Source organism: Neomonachus schauinslandi, chromosome 11 (assembly GCF_002201575.2).
Source record: "Neomonachus schauinslandi chromosome 11, ASM220157v2, whole genome shotgun sequence".
Lineage (NCBI taxonomy): Eukaryota > Metazoa > Chordata > Mammalia > Carnivora > Phocidae > Neomonachus > Neomonachus schauinslandi.
The window spans coordinates 62,416,936-62,436,076 of NC_058413.1; the positions used below are offsets into that span (position 1 = coordinate 62,416,936).

General features: G+C 38.8%; 1 protein-coding gene across 2 annotated transcripts in view; it reads right to left on the minus strand.

Moving 5' to 3' along the window:
• Nucleotides 1–401: 401 nt before the first annotated feature.
• The window catches only part of LOC110577238 (prolylcarboxypeptidase), a 73,281-nt gene continuing 54,541 nt past the window's right edge, over nucleotides 402–19,141 (minus strand). For both annotated transcript variants that reach the window (XM_021686498.2, XM_021686497.2), the window contains exons 8-10: nucleotides 12,967–13,131; nucleotides 12,058–12,245; nucleotides 402–1,153 (exon numbers count right to left, since the gene is read on the minus strand). In XM_021686498.2, the coding sequence (XP_021542173.1) occupies nucleotides 937–1,153; nucleotides 12,058–12,245; nucleotides 12,967–13,131 (570 nt within the window). In that variant the 3' untranslated portion in view covers nucleotides 402–936. The remainder of the gene's footprint in view (nucleotides 1,154–12,057; nucleotides 12,246–12,966; nucleotides 13,132–19,141) is intronic.

Here is a 19,141-nt window from a genome sequence, read left to right on the forward strand (position 1 = left end):
ACCAGAAAATAAAATTTAAAAAACAAAATGCTGAATATAACTACATTCTATCTTCTAAATAGTTGATTCACCAATTTTTAAAGGCTTCTCACTGAAGTATTGTCAGTGACTGCAGTATATAAAAGCTTGCTCAGATGTAAAAGCAAAAGCAAAACAGAGTCATTCTCCTAAACTGGCAAAATGTAACCAAATTACCACAAAACTGACCTGAGGAACAAAGAGAAATGGAGCAGAAAAAGGCCAGATTTCTTACTGGCAGTACCACAGTGGCAAATATCCCAGAACAGAGAAAAGCTGCCAAATAGAAGAGAGAAAATTAAAGGACTTTCCAAAAGCAGCCAAGCCCAGGGTACACAGCATTCCCAACAGCTGGAGTGAGCTTCAGAAGCAACACACAGGTATAAGGTCCAGCCTTACTCTTTATTTATAGCACAGTTCAAAGTCATTAAATCAAGTACAAAAGAAATGGCTTCCATTTCCTGGATTGGCTCGGACATCCTTCCTACCAGCTGCAATTACATCATTTTTATCTATTTTCTGCTTTTCTTTTTTTGGGGGGGGAGGGATGGGGAGTGACAAATGGACCAAAGAGACTTTAACCTCAAAACCAAGAGAAAGCCCTGCTTGCAGAGAAACAAAAGAAGTGACTCTCCCTCTTGTGAAAGGCAGTCAGGAACTCTGCTCCAGTTATGAGGGCCACTGATGGTGTAGGAAAGCTGTCACAAAGAGATTCTTCCTGGAGGTGGCGTGAAGATGGCGAGGACCCGGGATGTGGGATGTCTGCCGTCACCACCGTCACCCTCTCTTCTATCTCAACCTTCGCCCCACCAAATCTAATGACAAACAAGGAAAAGTAATTACATGCAGAAAACCAAAGTGAATGGGAACATGGGTAGAATGAACATAAAAGAAGAAACTGAAAATGATCAAAATTGTTCAGTGCTTCTTTCTCTGATTGGCATAGAAATCTCTGATCCACTGCTTCATGTGTCTAACTTCCAAGGAGCGGGCTAATAGCACGGTCGTGGGATCAAAGGCATTTCTGGCTCGGAGATCTAGATGATGGGCCCCTTCTGGGATGGTGATTGCAACCAAGGTGTCTGTGATATCCTTGGTTACTCCACCTCCTGACCAGGGGTCTAGTTCACCATTGCTAAGTGAGGGAAAGAAGAAAAAATAAGATGGTTAGTTTTTCATAACTACACCCAGATAAGATAGGAGAAACCTATTATATGCATAACATCTAAAATTACAAGTTCATAACCTGGGGTATTTGATATGAGGATCTAATCTGTCATATAAAAAGCTGCTTCATGCTGGAGTTTTATAACATTTCTGCAACCAGGTGCAAGAAACAGAATCAGAGAAGGCTGAAGGTGGTGCTCCATGAATCAACCCAGATTACACTAGGACTTGGAATTCAGAAGGCTGAATTTCAATCCCGGCTTCAAATGCTAGATGACACACAAGCTACCCGACTCCGTTTCCTCATCTGTTTAAATAGAGATAATAAGGCCGACCTCCTAAGGTGTTATAAAGGTTAAACCAGATGGTAGATGTGGTTGTACTGAATAAGCACAAATGTCAGGCACAGAGGAGTCCTTCAATTAATACCGGTTTCCTTCTTTTCTAGGACCCAACTACCAGAATGATTAAAAACAAAACAAAACAAAAAAACCTCCCATATTTAAAAATGCTACTTATCTCAGCTTTAAAAAAAAAAAAAAATGTTTTGTTTTTTTTTTTAAGATTTTATTTATTTATTTGAGAGGGAGAGAGAGCAGGAGGGAGAGTGAGCAGGAGAGAGGAGCAGAGGAAGAGGGAGAAGCAGGCTCCACGCTGAGCAAGGAACCCAACATGGGGCTCAGTCCCAGGACCTAGGGATCATGACCTGAGCCAAGAGCAGACGCTTAACCGACTGAGCCACCCAGGCACCCCTTTTTCTTTTTAAATAATATTTTCCTCTTAGTACAGTACTTTGGGAAATAGGATGGTAGAACTGAAAAAATTCCCCTGGATCTGAAATCAGAAACTTTGGGTATTACTCAAAGATCTTCATTTTATATTACCTTTTAAGTTAAAGAAATGGTATTTTATTAGTCTTGGCTGGTTCACACAACATTTCAGAATGATGTAAACAGGATCAGTCATTAAAACTGGCTATTTAGTTTAGGGACGCCTGGGTGGCTCAGTCAGTTAAGCGACTGCCTTCGGCTCAGGTCATGGTCCTGGAGTCCCGGGATCGAGTCCCACGTTGGGCTCCCTGCTCGGCGGGGAGTCTGCTTCTCCCTCTGACCCTCCCCACTCTCATGCTCTCTCTATCTCATTCTCTCTCTCAAATAAATGAATCAAATCTTTAAAAAAAAAAAACTGACTATTTAGTTTAGCTGAGTAAAAACCCAATACTCCACTGATAGCATTCTTAATATTGTTAACAGCTTTGTTAAGATATAATTCCCATCACAAAAATCACCTACGTAAATGTACAGTTCAATGGTTTTTAATATGTTCAGAGTTTACAACCATCACCACAATCAATTTTAGAAAATTTCATCACCTCAAAACAAAACCCATACTCATGGCAGTCAATCCCTATTCCCCTCCCCCATACCTCCTCGCTCTCAGCCCCAGACAACTACTAATCAACTTTCTACCCCTATAAATTTGCCTTTACATTTACATTTCATATAAATGGAATTATATAATATGTAGTCTTTCGTGACTGACTTATTTCACTTTGGCATAATGTTTTCAAGTTTCATTTATGTTGTATCATGTATCAGTACATTATTCCTTTTTAATGCCAAATAATATTCCATTGTATGGATATATCACATTTTATTTATCCACTCATCAGATGCACATGCATATTGTTTCCACTTTTTGGCTATTATGAACAACATTGGTTCTATGAATATTTGTATACAAGTTTTTGCATGGGTGCAGGCTTTCATGTCTCTTGGGTATATACCTAAGAATGGAATTTCTGGGATATATGGTGACTTAACCTTTTAATGTACTGTCAAACTTTTTCCAAAGTGGCTACACTATTTTACATTCCCACTAGCAACATACTGTTTCAGGATTTCTTTTCCTTTAGTGCCCATGGTTCTTGGTCACACCACTTCAAAGAATGAAGAGGTAGACCCCATAAACAGTGGTGGGCAGCAAAGCAAAGTTTATTGATAGCACAAAGCTCGCAAAGAGGGAGAGCACCTGAGAGGATTGCCCTCAGAGTTTCTAAGTCCAGGCATTTTTATGAGATTTCTGGCAGGTTGATTTAATCTGATTAACCCTCCATGCACCTGTCACCCTATCAAGTTTTTGTCCACGCACTCATCTACCTATCAGGTAGTTGTTCATGTGGGAAAGAGTGGAGGGCTCCTTCCAGAGTGGTGTTCGAAGCCTTAGGGATCAAGAGGACTGCAGCCGCCACTGCCCTAAGGCATGCTGGTCAGTCGCAGGCCACCAGATCAAGCTCTTTGCTTAAATATCATAAATGTCATAGAAATTCAGAACCCTGAGATTGTAACCTGAACTGAAGGTAGATGCTTAACCAACCTGAGCCACCCAGGCGCCCAAAAAAATGTTTTGGCAGTGGCGGGATTCAAACCCACGTCCCTGAAGAGACTGGAGCCTTAATCCAGCGCCTTAGACCACTCAGTCACGCTACATACCACCTGAGGACCCTGAACCAAGAGTAGTTTCCTCTTAGAACAGGGCCCCCCTTTCCCCTGCCTGTCTTTCTTCCGACTACCCTCCATTAATATAAAGGTTCCAATTTCTCTATATCCTTGCCAATACCTATTATCTTTTTGATTATAGTCATCCTATGTGGGTGTGAAATGGAATTTCACTGTGGTTTTGATTTGAATTTCCCAAATGACTGATGGTATTGAGCATTTTTTCATGTGCTGAATGGCCAGGTATATATCTTCTTTGAAAAAATATATATTCAGATCCTTGACTGTTTTTAAATCGAGTTATCAATTAAAATCATTTGATCCATTTTGAGTTAAATTTTTTGTATGGTTATGAAATAGGGATCCAACTTCTTTCTTTGGCTTGTGAATATCCTTTTTCCCAGCATCATTTCTGGTAAAAAAAACTATTCTTTCCCCAATAAATTGTCTTGGCCCTTATCGAAAATCAATTAACCATACACATAACAAGGGTTGATTTCCGGACTATCAATTCTCTTTGAAAGATCTGTATGTCTTTCTTTATGACTGTATAATAATGTATTGATTATGGTAGCTTTATAATAAGTTTGAAACGAGGAAGTATGAGTACTTCGAATTTGTTCTTCCTTTTTAAGATTGTTTTGGCTATTCTGGGTCCCCTATATTTTTATATTAATTTTAAGATCATTCTGTCAATTTATGTGAAAAAAACAGCTGAGATTTTTATAGAGATTGCACTGAATTTGTAGATCAATTTGTGGAATATTAACACCTTAACAGTATTACCTCTTCCACAAGAACATGAGATGCCTTTCCATTTATTTAGACCTTTAATTTCTTCCAACAGTGTTTTGTAGTTTTCAGTGTATTAAGTCTTATACTTCTTTTGTTAAACTTATTCCTAAGTATTTTATTCTTGATGCTATCGTAAATCAAATTGCTCCCTAGCATTAACTCCACACCTGCATAGAGTGGTTTAGAGTTTACAAAGCCTTTCACATTTGACCATTATAACAACTGTGTGAGGTTTAATTACAACTCTTTTATAGATGAGAAAACTAGTATCCAGACAAATGAAAAGACTTGTTCAAATCATTCAGCTAGAAATGGCAAATCTGAGATACAAACTCAGGCCTTATAACCCCAGTCCAATGCTCACTCTTATACTACATTGCATTTCATGGATACAGGTTGGAAATGAACAGCACATATCCTCTTGACTTGTGTGGTGTAGAGTAAGAAGAGCATGAGCTTTGGGATTAGACACACCTGGGTTCCATTCCTAGGTCTGCTTCTCTCCTTCCTAATCTCATGGAAGTTTAGATTCCTCAAATAAAACAAAGACTGAAATTCCTGGATTTAAGATCACTTTCCCCTGGTACTGCACTTCTTGGTATATCTTTATCTACATATCACTTGATTTCACTTACAGAACATTTTTATGTACATTCTGACATTTGTCTCATGTACATCCCATCTTGCTGACACAAAGCCTGAAATAACAAATCTTTAGGGTCACATTACAGATATATGAAATGGTTCCCATAATCTACATAATCATTTTTTTTCATTTTTAAAAGTCTCATCTTTAAGTACAATCTATACACAGATGACTATCAAATAATATCTTTAGCAAGGACCTTTCCCCTAAACTTGAAAAGCAAAATCTTACTTGACATTTTTACATGGAAATCTAATTAGACACCTCAAACTTACCAGGTCCAAAACAGAGCTCTTAATACTCCCAACTCCCAACCAGCCCTCTCACTATCTTCCCAATCTTTGTTAAAAGCAACCCTATCCGGGCGCCTGGGTGGCTCAGTTGGTTAAGCGACTGCCTTCGGCTCAGGTCATGATCCTGGAGTCCTGGGATCGAGTCCCGCATCGGGCTCACTGCTCGGTAGGGAGTCTGCTTCTCCCTCTGATCCTCCTCCCTCTCATGCTCTCTGTCTCTCATTCTCTCTGTCTCTCAAATAAATAAATAAAATCTTAAAAAAAAAAAAAAAAGCAACCCTATCCTTCTAGTTGGTTAGGCCAAAAAGTTTGATGTCACTCTTTAACCTTCTCTTTCTTTCACGCCCAATGGGTCAACAATTCCTGTCAGTTATATCTTCAAAAATATATCTAGAATTTCAACACTTCTCACTGCCCCCACTGCCACCACTCTGACCCAAATCACCATTATCTCTAGCCTAAATAGTGTTTTAACTGATCCTCAAGCTTTTATTCTTATCTCCCTGCTTAGAGCAGCCAATTTGATCTGGTTAAAACCTGAATTAGAGGGCGCCTGGGTGGCTCAGTTGGTTAAGCGACTGCCTTCAGCTCAGGTCATGATCCTGGAGTCCCGGGATCAAGTCCCGCATCGGGCTCCCTGCTCGGCAGGGAGTCTGCTTCTCCCTCTCCCACTCCCCGTTTGTGTTCCCTCTCTCGCTGTGTCTTTCTCTGTCAAATAAATAAATAAAATCTTTAAAAAAAAAAAACCTGAATTAGATTATGTCACTTCGCTGCTCAAAACACTTGAGTTTTCCCATTTCACCCAGACTAAAAACCAAAATCTTTACTAGGATCTACAAGTCTCTACATAATCTGGGCCCTCTGTGGCCTCTGATTTTCTCTCCTGCTACTCTCTCCCTCATTAGTTCCACTTCAGCCACACTGACCTCCTTACTATACCTGGAAGAGAACATGGTAAGACATTTACCTCTCAAGGCCTTTGCCCTTGCTTACTCCTCGGTTTAGAGTGTTCTTACCCCCACCAACCCCATGGCTCTCTTCTTCCACTAGTTCATTTTTCAAAAGTTCCCCCTTGGTGAGGTCTTCCTTGGTAACTCTCATCTAAAATTGCAAACTTGGGGCGCCTGGCTGGCTCAGTTGGAAAAGCATGTGACTCTTGATCTCAGAGCCATGGGTTCGAGCCCCACATTCACTGTAGAGATTACTTAAGTAAATAAAAGAAATAAAATAAAATAAAATTGCAAACGTTTTCCCTCCTCCAGACATTTCACGGCCTCTCCCCCTGGTTTATTTTTCCTCCTTAGCACTTAGCTCCTTCTAACGTATTTATAGGTACAATCTTTACCTATCTCTCCAACTAGAACTCCAGGAGGGCAGGGATTTTGTCTCTTTTGATTATTACTATATCCTCAGTGCCTAGAACCAGGCCTGGCACATGGTAAGAGTCAAATATTTATTGAATGAATGAAAAAAAAAAATGTAAGTGTCTAGTTGTCTGCAGCCTTGTACTAAATGCCCTACAAAGATACCTATAAATGTATGTATGCAAGTTCAGGAACATGAAATCACTTCAGTACTTTTTACATGGGAAATCAGAGTTAATATAAGTGATTAATATAAATATAGAGAGACTGACCTTCACCTGTGTGTAGTAGTGGCAAGAACAATTAACTAAGAAGATCTAAGTTTTATACCCTTACCAGCCCATGACCATGGGTAAGTCATATAACCTCTGTGAACCTTAATTCCCACATGTATTACAAAGAAATACATTTTATATTTTTAAAGATTTTTTTTATTTTAGAGAGAAAGAGAAAGAGAGAGAGGAAGAGAGAAAGCAGCAGGGAAGGGCAGAGGGAGAGAGAGAATCTCCAGGGGACGCCCCCCTCAGCCCAGAGCCCGTGATGGGGCTCAATCTCTTGACCCATGAGATCATGACCTGAGTCAAAACCAAGTCAGACACTTAACCAACTGAGCCACCCAGGTGCCCCCCGAAAAAAATTTTTTAAAGAAAAGATAATGTCCCTCCGTCACAGAAATAGTGTGAGGTTCAAGTTAAATAATAATGTGACAGTAAGGTATAAACTATAAAATAATACACAAACATACAGTATTATTATAATTATTATTATCATATTCTGTAAGCATGAAAAGTTAATACTTCTGAGAAGTAAATGAATCATGAAAAAGAATGTGAAAGCATGTCTCACAGATATCTGGCCAGAAAAGTAATGTGATCAACTTTTTCCAGGTAAATGTAGAAACAAAATAAGAAAAGAGGCACTTAGGTACATTGTGTGTGTGTGTGTGTGTGTGTATGTGTATTTGAAATACAATTTTAAGCTCCCTGTTCTAGGGGCGACTGGGTGGTTCAGTCAGGTTAGCGTCCGACTCTTGGTTTCAGCTCAGGTCATGATCTCATGGGTCATGGAATCAAGCCCACCATGGGCTCCGTGCTCAGAAGGAATTATCTTCAACTCATATGCTCCCCCCAACTCATACGCTCACTCTCTCTCTCTCAAATAAATAAATCTTTAAAAAAAGAAGGCCCTGTTCTATTCTCACCACACCTCTCTTTAGAAACAAAATTAATTCAATTGCAACTTAACAACTTCATTCTTGGGAGAAAAAAAAAAATCACTCCAAAGATGTAGATTTTTGATTTTGTTAAAAACAAAAAGGATAACTCACATGCAAAATAGCAGCCTTAGTTTTCAACTACCAGATAAATTCTTAAAATAAACTACAAGGGGTTAGATTCTCTTATGTGAACAAATAGCCTTTATCATTATTCCAATTTGACAGGACCAACCCAGATAGGAAACTCTCCATTATTTGCAAAACAAAAAAGCCATCCCAACAGCCACATAATAAGCAAACTGCATTTGATTTAAAAGGTCATCTGAATCAGCCCAGTGGCTTAGCAACAGTGTTTGGAGTTGCCGAGAGACCCAAGATGCACATGGACTTGAATTTCTTGGTCCTAGACACGTGAAAGCTAAACCAGCCACTGGGACATTTACCAAAAAAAAAAAAAAAAAAATACTGGCTTTCATGAGAGAGTCTAGATGCCTGGATAAAATTCCCAACAGCAAGCTTCTAATCACTGGCAACAATTAATTTGCCTGAGAAATGATATTAAACTAACCAGCTCCTCAGGGACTCCCTTTTGGATTTATATTTAAATAACTGAGTATGACCATTGGTAAGATAATTTGTTACCAGTTGGGGTTGGGGGGAAAATAAATCCTTCTAACAAAACAACTGTGGAATAAAAAAAATTACTGAAATGAAACAATTAATGGCTACTATTTATTAAGTCCTCATTCAGTCAACAAATGTTTACCGAGTGTGTATGATGCATTCAGGAGTGAGCAGACAAAATCTCTGCCCTCATGGTGCTTACTTCCATGATAATCTATTTACTCATTAAAGTAACCCTGTTTCGTAGTCATTTTTACTAACTTAAACAAATTGGCAATTTGCCTAAGGCTATACAGCTAACTTGGTCTCCTTGACTTAAAAGCCCAAACTTTTCATTTAACTGACAAACCTCCTATCTGATAAACACAGACTGAAATTTCCATTCAGAAAAGCGGTCACAACTGGATTTGTGTGAGATGACCTAAGGAGAGAGGCATGGACACAAAGATACTTTACACCTGGTTCCTTGGACATTTTCTTACTCATCAACCAAAACCTTTTTCTAGCTGGTAGCCACTAAGTAGACAGAACAGAGACACCTAAGGCTGTTTCTTTACTTTGGGAATGTGTTTTCTTCAGAAAAGCAGGAAATTTTTTAATTTTTTACTTTAAAATTTTTACATTGGATTTCTGACACCTAGCAGCATAAAGATTTCTTTTTTAAAAATAGACTTGCCACTGCAAAAAGATAAACCAGTATCTTCACATAGTCCTGCCTTTAAACTTTCATATGCCTCCGAAGCCTTTCTAAGCTTTGTATTTTGTTCCTTGTTTTTATCAACACACACATTTCTTGGGCATCCAATATGTGTCAGTCACCAGAGTAAGTGTTAAAGGCACAGCTATGATTAAGACAAAGTCTCTGTCATTGAGAAAGTTTACAATCTCATGGGGCAGAAAGAAACACAAATAGATAACTTCCATACAGAGTGCTAAGTGATATTCACAGACCTAGGGGAGCTAAGGGATTGGGGGAAATCTAACCTTCCTGGAGGACTCAGGGAAGGTTTCTTGGATGCCTGAGTCTTAAGAAAGGGAGAAAAAGAGGAAGGGAAAGGACATACAAAGACAAAAAGTTCCCTGTGGCTAGGACATAAGTACAAGGCAGAGAGTGTATTTCCATTTGTTCATTCAACAAATATTTTTTGAGCATATGTATTTGTCAAATCTGGGCCAAATACTTCCTTGGGTTAACTCTTTTTTTTTTTTTTTTAAGATTTTTATTTATTTATTTATTTGACAGAGAGAGACACAGCGAGAAAGGGAACACAAGCAGGGGGAGTTGGAGAAGGAGAAGCAGGCTCCACACGGAGCAGGGAGCCCGATGTGGGGCTGGATCCCAGGACTCTGGGATCATGACCTGAGCCAAAAGCAGACGCTTAACGACTGAGCCACCCAGGCGCCCCTCCTTGGGTTAACTCTTAAGCATCACACAACACTGTGCGGTGAGTGGTATTATTATTAGCATTTTACAGAAAAAAGACTGAGGATCCAAGAGCTTAAGTAGTTTTATTTAAAACAGCTCATTCGGGCGCCTGGATGGCTCAGATGGTTAAGCGTCTGCCTTCGGCTCAAGTCATGATCCCGGGGTCCTGGGATCGAGTCCCACATCGGGCTCTCTGCTCCTTCGGAGCCTGCTTCTCCCTCTGCCTCTCTCTCTCTCTCTGTCTCTCATGAATAAATAAATAAAATCTTTTAAATAAATAAATAAATAAATAAAACAGCTCATTCGACCTTTGCACAGTTCTGTTAGAAAGTCCCACCTTAATACGCAGTTAAAAGTTTCTAACAGTTATAATTTCCATTTCTTGGCTTCAGTTCTATTCTCCAAACTTTTCTCACAAAATATGCCCCCTTCCCCAATGATGATGATGATTTTGATAGCCTAAGCAAAATAATATAAAAGGGCAAACAGATAACTAAAATACACATCTATAATGGCTGAATCCAATAAAAAAGGATTTAACCAAAACTCATATATTAAAACCTTCATACAAGGATTTAAAGACTCTACAATTCAACTTGAACTTCAGCTTTATAAGGTCAAAGCAAGGAAGGATGAGCTTAAAGTACCAGCATGCTACCAAAATCCATTTAAATACTATATGGAGATAAATTACCAAAGAAAAACAAGAAATTGACAAAGTACTTCCTCTTCTGAGGAACAAAAATGAACCTGGACACCCAAAGTTGTGTTTAAGCCTTTTATAGTCCTCTAGGTCCCTTCATGTTTTCCTGATTTCACACACCCTACTCTGGCACAGTTTCCTTAAATAATCTATATTTACATAGATTTATTTGCTCAACCATCACTTTATAAGGTTGAAGCTGAAGAGTATAGTTTTGAAGAATCCTACTGAGAACAAGAAACACAACTTAAAGAAATTAAATGAAAGAATCTTTAAGTTTCCCATTTAAATGTTTCACCTTTTATTTGGGGCAGGTACCCTGTTGGATGAGCAAACAGCATGAATCTAATAAGACAGAGGCTCTTTTGCAAAGTGGGCAGTGCCACCACCCTAAATCTAGAGAACGATCCTTCAGCTATTGGCCATGTCCAGAAGGCCAAATTTGACTCTCATTTTAAAGAGCTTGTAAAAGAATGACATTTACAGTTTAAATAATGGCTCCAGGCTAAGAAGTATATATGCTATCTCTCTACTATTTCCATGTAGATTTGGGGAAATTTTTTGAGTAATTTGTTGTTATCTTAAGAGCTGAGAGCCTAGTGTTCAAACCAAAATATGGAAATTTTAAAGTCACAATCAGATACACATAGGAGTCTACTCAATTAAGTCTGACATGAGCCAATACCAAATACATCCCTTCTAAAGAAGCAATGTAACACAGAAGAACAAACACAGGTTTTGTAGTCAGACAGGCCAAGGTTGAAATCTGGCTTTATCACTTAGTAACTACAACAAAGCTAGATGAGGTCTGGCAAGTGACTGAACACAGTGACCTTCAATTTCCTCCTCAGTAAAAAGGGGACTATAACAACTACTTCACACGACTGTTGTGAGGATTCAATAGGCCATTTATTTAAAGTGCCTCACATAGTGCCTGAAACAGAACAGAGTAGGCACCTCAAAAGTATTTGTTGAATAAATATTAAAAAACCTTTATTAATAACAATAGTGACAACAGCAACACAAATTGAGAGCAGCAGATGATGCTTCATTTTGTGCTAGCGTTTTTTAATAAAATATTTAAATTTTGTTGCTATTATTCTTTTTAAGCCTTTAAGCATGTTGGTAATAGAATATAAAATTGTATCTCTTACGCAGAGTCCTCTGTCTTTCAAGGAAAGACATGATGAATACCACTATTGCATTCTATATTGTTTATTGTCAGCATTTTTCTTGTTCTATCTTCTCAGCTATTCTACAAATGTCTCCATCAACCAAAGATTTCCTTTGCATCAGTAAAAACTCACCTAAAAATGATGTTCGTGTGTGAACTGATGTTTTTGCCTCCATACATAGTAATGATCCAGGCAGGTCTCGGTCTTACACCCCACTGTTTAAAACAGTCCTCAGAAAATTCCCTCAAGTTCCATGAGTGAGGTTCAAACATGTCATCAATACCATTAGTACAAAAAGGCATGACCATTTCTGTGCAGGCCTAAAAAAGGAAACCAAAAGGGAATCCAGTAAGAAAATGAGGCACAGAGTTAAATAAATTATCCAAAGTCATACAGCTAGTAGTAGCAAAGCTAGGGTTTGAACTCAGGCAGTCTGACTCCAGAGCACCTGCTCTTTACCTCTGTCATACCACCTCTCATTATTCCTGGAAAGGCTCAGCTGAGAAGTTACAAAAGTTAGGGCTATATATTTTTCCTTTGTAAACTGCTTTCTTTCACATCTATTATCATAAATAATCATCAAAACAACTCTGGAGGGAAAGTATTATTACTAGTCTCATACAGATGAAGGAGTGGAGGCTCAGGGAGAGTCAAGTTAGACTGCCCTTCTTTTCTGTAACCATAAAATGCTTCCTTTATAGGACTTACCAAGATCTATTGTAATATAAGTATCTTTTTCACTGAGCTATATTTGAAAGAGAGATCATGTCCTATTTATCTTCGCACCTTTGCAGCCTAGAATGTTGTCTGACATGCAGTAAGTACCCAGAATATATTTGGTGATGATTAAATACAGGAAGGAAGGAAGGAAGGAAGGAAGGGAGGGAGGGACGGACGGACTAACTTATCCATGGTCTCACAGTGTAAGATAATGGAGCCCAGATTTGGATCCAGGTTAGTGACAAAATCTCATGAACTCTGTTACAGTACAACCATATCAGTGAAAAGTGGGTTCCACTTGAGGAAATAATACACACTTACCTGATAGCTCCAACCCTGGGTTCCCAGACTGCTAGTTGTTGTCTCTGATATATTCAAGCAGCTCGCCTGGCCTGAATAATTGTAATAGACATTCAGAGCTTGGAAAATATTCTGCAGAAGCTGTGCATCAGATACACTGGGATTTTTCAAATACTGGCACACTACCTGTCATTTTAAAGAGATGTAAAGGAAGAAGAGTCAGGATATATTTATAAAATCATAATTTTTAGTGAAAAAAAGAATATGATTTTGATTTGCCTATAAAACAATCTTAAACATCTAACAGCACTGCTTGACAATTTTTATCTCTTGAGTATAATCCTGTTCATAAATGAATAAACCATTACTCTGCAAGTATAAAATTTAAATTACTCTCTTAGCTATAGAAATAAATTAAAGTCATTTGCATGGTATGCGAAGTCCTCCACATCTACCATTGTAGCCTTATCCTTTGTTCCAGTCTAGCAAAACCATACCCACCACACCAGGCTCTTTTTCTCCTCTTTGCCTTTACTCACCCTGAAATACCTTTTTCCCACTCTCCCACTCCATTAATGTTTGGCAAACACTAATTCATTTTATATGATATTTAGCTCAAGTATCACCTCCTCTATAAGGCCATCATTAGCTATGCCCTCAAGTTGGGAAGAACTAAATCACTCCCTTTGTGCTTCTACTTATGCCATGTACTTGTTTCTAGCAGAGCCCCTATAACACGGCACTGTACTCATTTGATTCCAGAACATCTCACTCAGCACTTAGCAAAGTATCTGGCAACTAAATACATTTTTATGAAACTGCAAAATTTATAAAATTTCTCATGGAAAAATGATACCAAGCTCCAAGGTCTGTGGTGTGATAAGAAGCATACCAGGCAGCAACCCAGCTTCCAAATATTCCTATCACTAGACTATAATCAGCACCTGAAATTCTAGTATTAAGAATCATAGACAATACTCGGGGTCAGGAGTGAAGGCATGAGTGACTAGACAGGGGCACGGGGAACTTTCAGGGTAGGGAAATATTCCATATCCTCATAGACAACAAACGGTTATACAACATACAACAGTTTACTGCAATTTGTGCAATTCACTGTATATAAATTTTATCTAAAAAAAAATCATAAACAAATACTGAACTCTAGTTAATGATGATAAAGGTGAAGTGTTCAAGAGAAGTGTACTGATATCTGCAACTTACTTTGAAATGCATTTAAAAAATAAAATGGAATGAAGGATAGAAGGATGGCTAGGCAAATATATATGTGCTAAATCAAATATAGCGAAATACTTTTCTAGAATTTAGGTGGTATTTTATGGTTGTTCACTATCTAATTATTTTAATGTTTCTATATTTGAAAATTTTCACAATAAAATGTTGGGGGGAAATCACAGGCAATGAAATCACAGTGGAAAAACAACAGCTATTAATTACTGAGTTCTGGGTTTACAACCATTATATCATACAGTTCTCAAACAATCTTATCAGATATATTATCGTCCACTATTTTACATAGAGAAACTGAATCTTAAGTTAAACCACTTTATTCGAGGCCCCTCAGCTAGTAAATGTTAAGATCTAGATACAACCCCAGATCTCTCTAGTTATGAAATACACATCTTATTCATTATGCTACACAGCTTAGAAAGCATCCCTTGTAAAACTGCAAATAGCCACGATGGCACGGAAAACACATTCATTAAGCTTGCATCCTCTACTAACACGTTGACAAGAAGTCAGTGATTGGTCCTTTCTCATTTCATAGGGAAAAAATGTATACAGTAGGCAAGTTCTGATTAAGAGAGAGAGAGAGAGAGAGACGTCCAGAGAAGAAAAAGCCAAGAAATAAAGAGTCTAGTTACTCTACTTCAGGGAGAGACTCTGGGCAGCAGAAGCCACAAGGCCTGGGCTGGAGACGTGCTCCCACTCAGGAAAGGAGGACACTGAGAAAGGAAGTGAACAGCAGAAAGCAAACCCAGCCTCTCATCACAGTTTTGCTTAGGACCAGTTTCCAGCAACACCTTTCTTTTTTTTTTTTTTAAAGATTTTATTTATTTATTTGACAGAGAGAGAGAGACAGCAAGAGAGGGAACACAAGCAGGGGGAGTGGGAGAGGGAGAAGCACCTGAGCCGAAGGCAGACGCTTAACAACTGAGCCACCCGGGCGCCCCTACAGCAACACCTTTCTGATAAAAAAGGGAAATGTGAAAAGGCAGAAGAAATGAATCAGGGAAAATTCAATGTCTCTCTCCAAATGCATTCAGCACAAAAATATTTTTGTAAAATGTTAAATGGTACTTTGTGAAAAAAAGGTTTCATAATCAAATAATTTTAAGAAATGTTATATTGGCAAATGTGAACAGTTTACTTGACTGCAGGGTTCCTCGGGGCCTTTAACATGCTCAACTGCAATGTGGCTTTCCAAAAGGAAGACAGAGTATGCACTATTCCCAGTAAGTTTTGGAAATAACAAGTGAAAGAAAAGTCAGAAATTAAGATGTCCAAATAACTTGGATATACCTTAAAAAAGTAACAGCGATTAAGGAGGGCATGTGTTGTGATGAGCACTGGGTATTATATACAACTAATGAATCATTGAACACTACATCAAAAACTAATGATGTACTATATGTTCACTAACTGAACATAAAAAAATTAAAAAATAAATTTAAAAAAGTAACAGTGAGGTCAAAAGAATAATATACACCTGAAAAGGTGTACATAAAGAAACAAAATTGAGCAAACCTATCAAGCCTAAAGGAATAAGAAAATGCAAGCTGAAGAAAAAAGGCAAAACAGTGTTTTACTATTCTGACAACTTTCAATTATTCATGGTAGGTCAAAAAATACCTAATATTTGCATAGCACTTTTCTTTTTTTTTAAGATTTTATTTATTTATTTGACAGAGAGAGAGACAGCAAGAGCAGGAACACAAGCAGGGGGAGTGAGAGAGGGAGAAGCAAGCTTCCCACGGAGCAGAGACCCCGATGCGGGGCTCGATCCCAGGACGCTGGGATCATGACCTGAGCCGAAGGCAGATGCTTAATGACTGAGCCACCCAGTCGCCCCTGCATAGCACTTTTCTCAGAACATGTTCCTAAGAAATATGCCAACCAGAAACAAGAAAATATGGAAATCAAGAACCAATCACAGAATTTGTTAAACTAATTATTGCCAACATTTGATCAGCATGCCATCGTGACTGTGGACACTAACAGTGGACTCAGCTCTTTCCAAATGCAGCATAAAACTATGGAATGGACCCATGAGATGCATAGAAGAGCATTAAGTTCAAGCATAGCTCGATAGATGAGGCAGGATGACAATGTAAGCTGGGCAGGAGGAAAAGGTAGTACTGATGAGCAACAATAAACAAGTAGCCTAAAACTCTGGAAAAGAAGAGTAGCAAGTTAAGTGTGACTCACATGCTGGCATCAGATCCCTTCTCAGAGCTAGAACACTGGCCCTCTGTCAGGCAAAGAAAAGGAGTCCCCATGAATAGCCATCTCTGCAAACAGCAGTTACTGTCACTCCTTAAAAGACACAAGCATGGCTGGGGACCGGCACCAGCTGACAATACTTGGATTTCGGCAGCCCCAGTTACACAGAGAGAACATCATGGTCAGAAACTTGGCGTCTAATAGAAACTCCATGTCCAAATTAAGGCCACTCCTGGGTCCACTGTCCTCTGTGAGGTCAGGGCTCCTTTGGAGTACTGGGTCCAGTTCTGAGCACCACACTTTAAGAAGGACAATGACCAACAGAGAAATCAGGATGGGGAGTTGAGGGAAAGTTGAAGCAATCCTACAATTGCTCATTTGTATAATTTCCAATCTTTCATACTACAAAGGCTACAATAAATAACCCTGGGGCTAAATCTTTACATATATCTTAATTGTTTTCTTGAGCTAATTGATTCAAAGGAAATAAACATTTTTTTAAAGATTTTGTTTATTTATTTGAGAGAGAGAGAGAGAGCAGCAGTGGGGAGGGGCAGAAGGAGAGGGAGAAGAAGGCTCCCCGCTGAGTAGGGAGCCTGATGCAGGGCTCCATCCCAGGACCCTGGGATCATGACTTGAGCTGAAGGCAGATGCTTAACCGACTGAGCCACCCAGGTGCCCCAGGAAATAAATACTTGTAAGGCCTCTGCTACATCCTGTCAAGCTGCCTTATAGAAAGAAAGTACCAATTTATAATTCTACTGGTACGCTAGATAATAGAAGGCCTAAAAAAATCACTCAAAATTTTTTTGTAAAATATTTACAAATTTACTAAGAGAATTTTATTATTTTAGTGCTCTTAAAGTTCCTTTCTAGCTCAAAACTTCTGTGAGTCAAAGCATCATCTTCTAGCATAAAGAACACAATCTCTACATATCTCTATGTACTTTCTTAACAATTATGGTAGTAAAGAATGAATGAAGTTTTCAAAAAAATACTGAAGTTATACTAGCAAAACCTCAGCACTATTTCCATGTTTATTCAAAAAGAGATAATTATGGGACACCTGGGTCTCTCAGTCAGTTAAGTGTCAGACTCCTGATTTCAGCTCAGGTCATGATCTTGGGGTTGTGGGATCGAGCCCTGTGTTGGGCTCCACACTCAGTACAGAGTCTGCTTGTTCCTCTCCCTCTGCTCCTCTCCCCCCACCCTACTCGCACAAGCACTCTGTCTTTCTCTGTCTTTCTCTTCCCCTAGTTCTAAAATAAATAATAAATATCTTTCAAAAACAAAACACCAACAAAAAAAGAATAAAAGGAGATAATCATGTACTTTCATTAAAGATCCACAGAATGCACAAAACACTTAACATAAATGTTAGGTTGGAACCACATGAAATTGCTATGTTTATAAGTCAAACACAGATTATCAGCTTCTTTGGTTCAACCTCATCTAATATCCACTTCACCGTAAGCCTGATAATTTGCAGTTATTAGCCAATTGATGAGTACAAGCACTTGGCCTACTGATTGTTTATTTAGGGGCTATGATCTACTCAGACAACAAGGAAAGAGTCTCTGCCAACCACTTCCATTCAGAATACTCACCACCCATGTAGCCTCTGTACTATATTTTCTATTTATTTTGTGGACACTATCAAATTAGCTTCTTCCAAACAATTTCTACATAAGGTATAGCATTTCTACTTATGGCATAAATTCACTGATATGAGGGCATCCGGGACTGAGGCTGCTAGTACAACTACTGAATATTCCTTGAGGTCAGGTACTTTCTCTACAATGACCCAGGGAAAAACATAAGGCCATTCCCATATCACAGAGGAGAAGACAAGCTCGGAGAGGTCTGGCTACAGATATACAATCTTAAAACTATGAATATAAGTTCTGAACCCAGACTTTGGCCACAAAGTCCTGGCATAACACTGTCCCTCTATTATTATATAATAACAATAGCTACTGTTATTATTATATAACTAGTATCAATTTAGTGCTTACTATACACGGGGTCCTATTAAATTCTCATAATGACCCTAATAAGCATTACAAATACTATACCCCCACTTTGCAGATGAGGAAACTAAAGCACAGAGAGGTTAAGAAACTTGCCCAAAGTCATATAGTCAGGAAGTGGCAGAGCTGGGATTCAAATGCAAGGCTCACTCTGGAACTTCCATTTGTAATAACCAACACTACACATACCCAACTTCAAAGTTGTAGTATAAGAGAAAAATAACAACACAAACGGTGCCTAAATATACCTGTAGTCTCATGCTTAATTTTTTAAGCAAATTTTTTTATTCTTAGATTATCTTTATATTTTTCTAAGTTTATTTGTCTTAGGTAAAAATTTTAATAAAAGAGGGCACCTGGGTGGCTCAGTCGTTAAGCGTCTGCCTTCAGCTCAGGTCATGATCCCAGGGTCCTGGGATCAAGCCCCACATCAGCCTCCCTGCTCTGCAGGGAGTCTGCTTCTTCCTCTCCCACTCCCCCGCTTGTGTTCCCTCTCTCGCTGTGTCTCTCTCTGTCAAATAAATAAATAAAATCTTTAAAAAAAAATTTAATAAAAGGGATTCTGTGGCAATATAAAAATCATACAACTTTTTTGGGGCACCTGGGTGGCTCAGTCAGTTAAGTGGCTGCCATCGGCTCAGGTCACGATCAAGCCCCGCATCGCATTGGGCTCCCTGCTCGGGGGGGGGGGGGGGGGGGGGGGC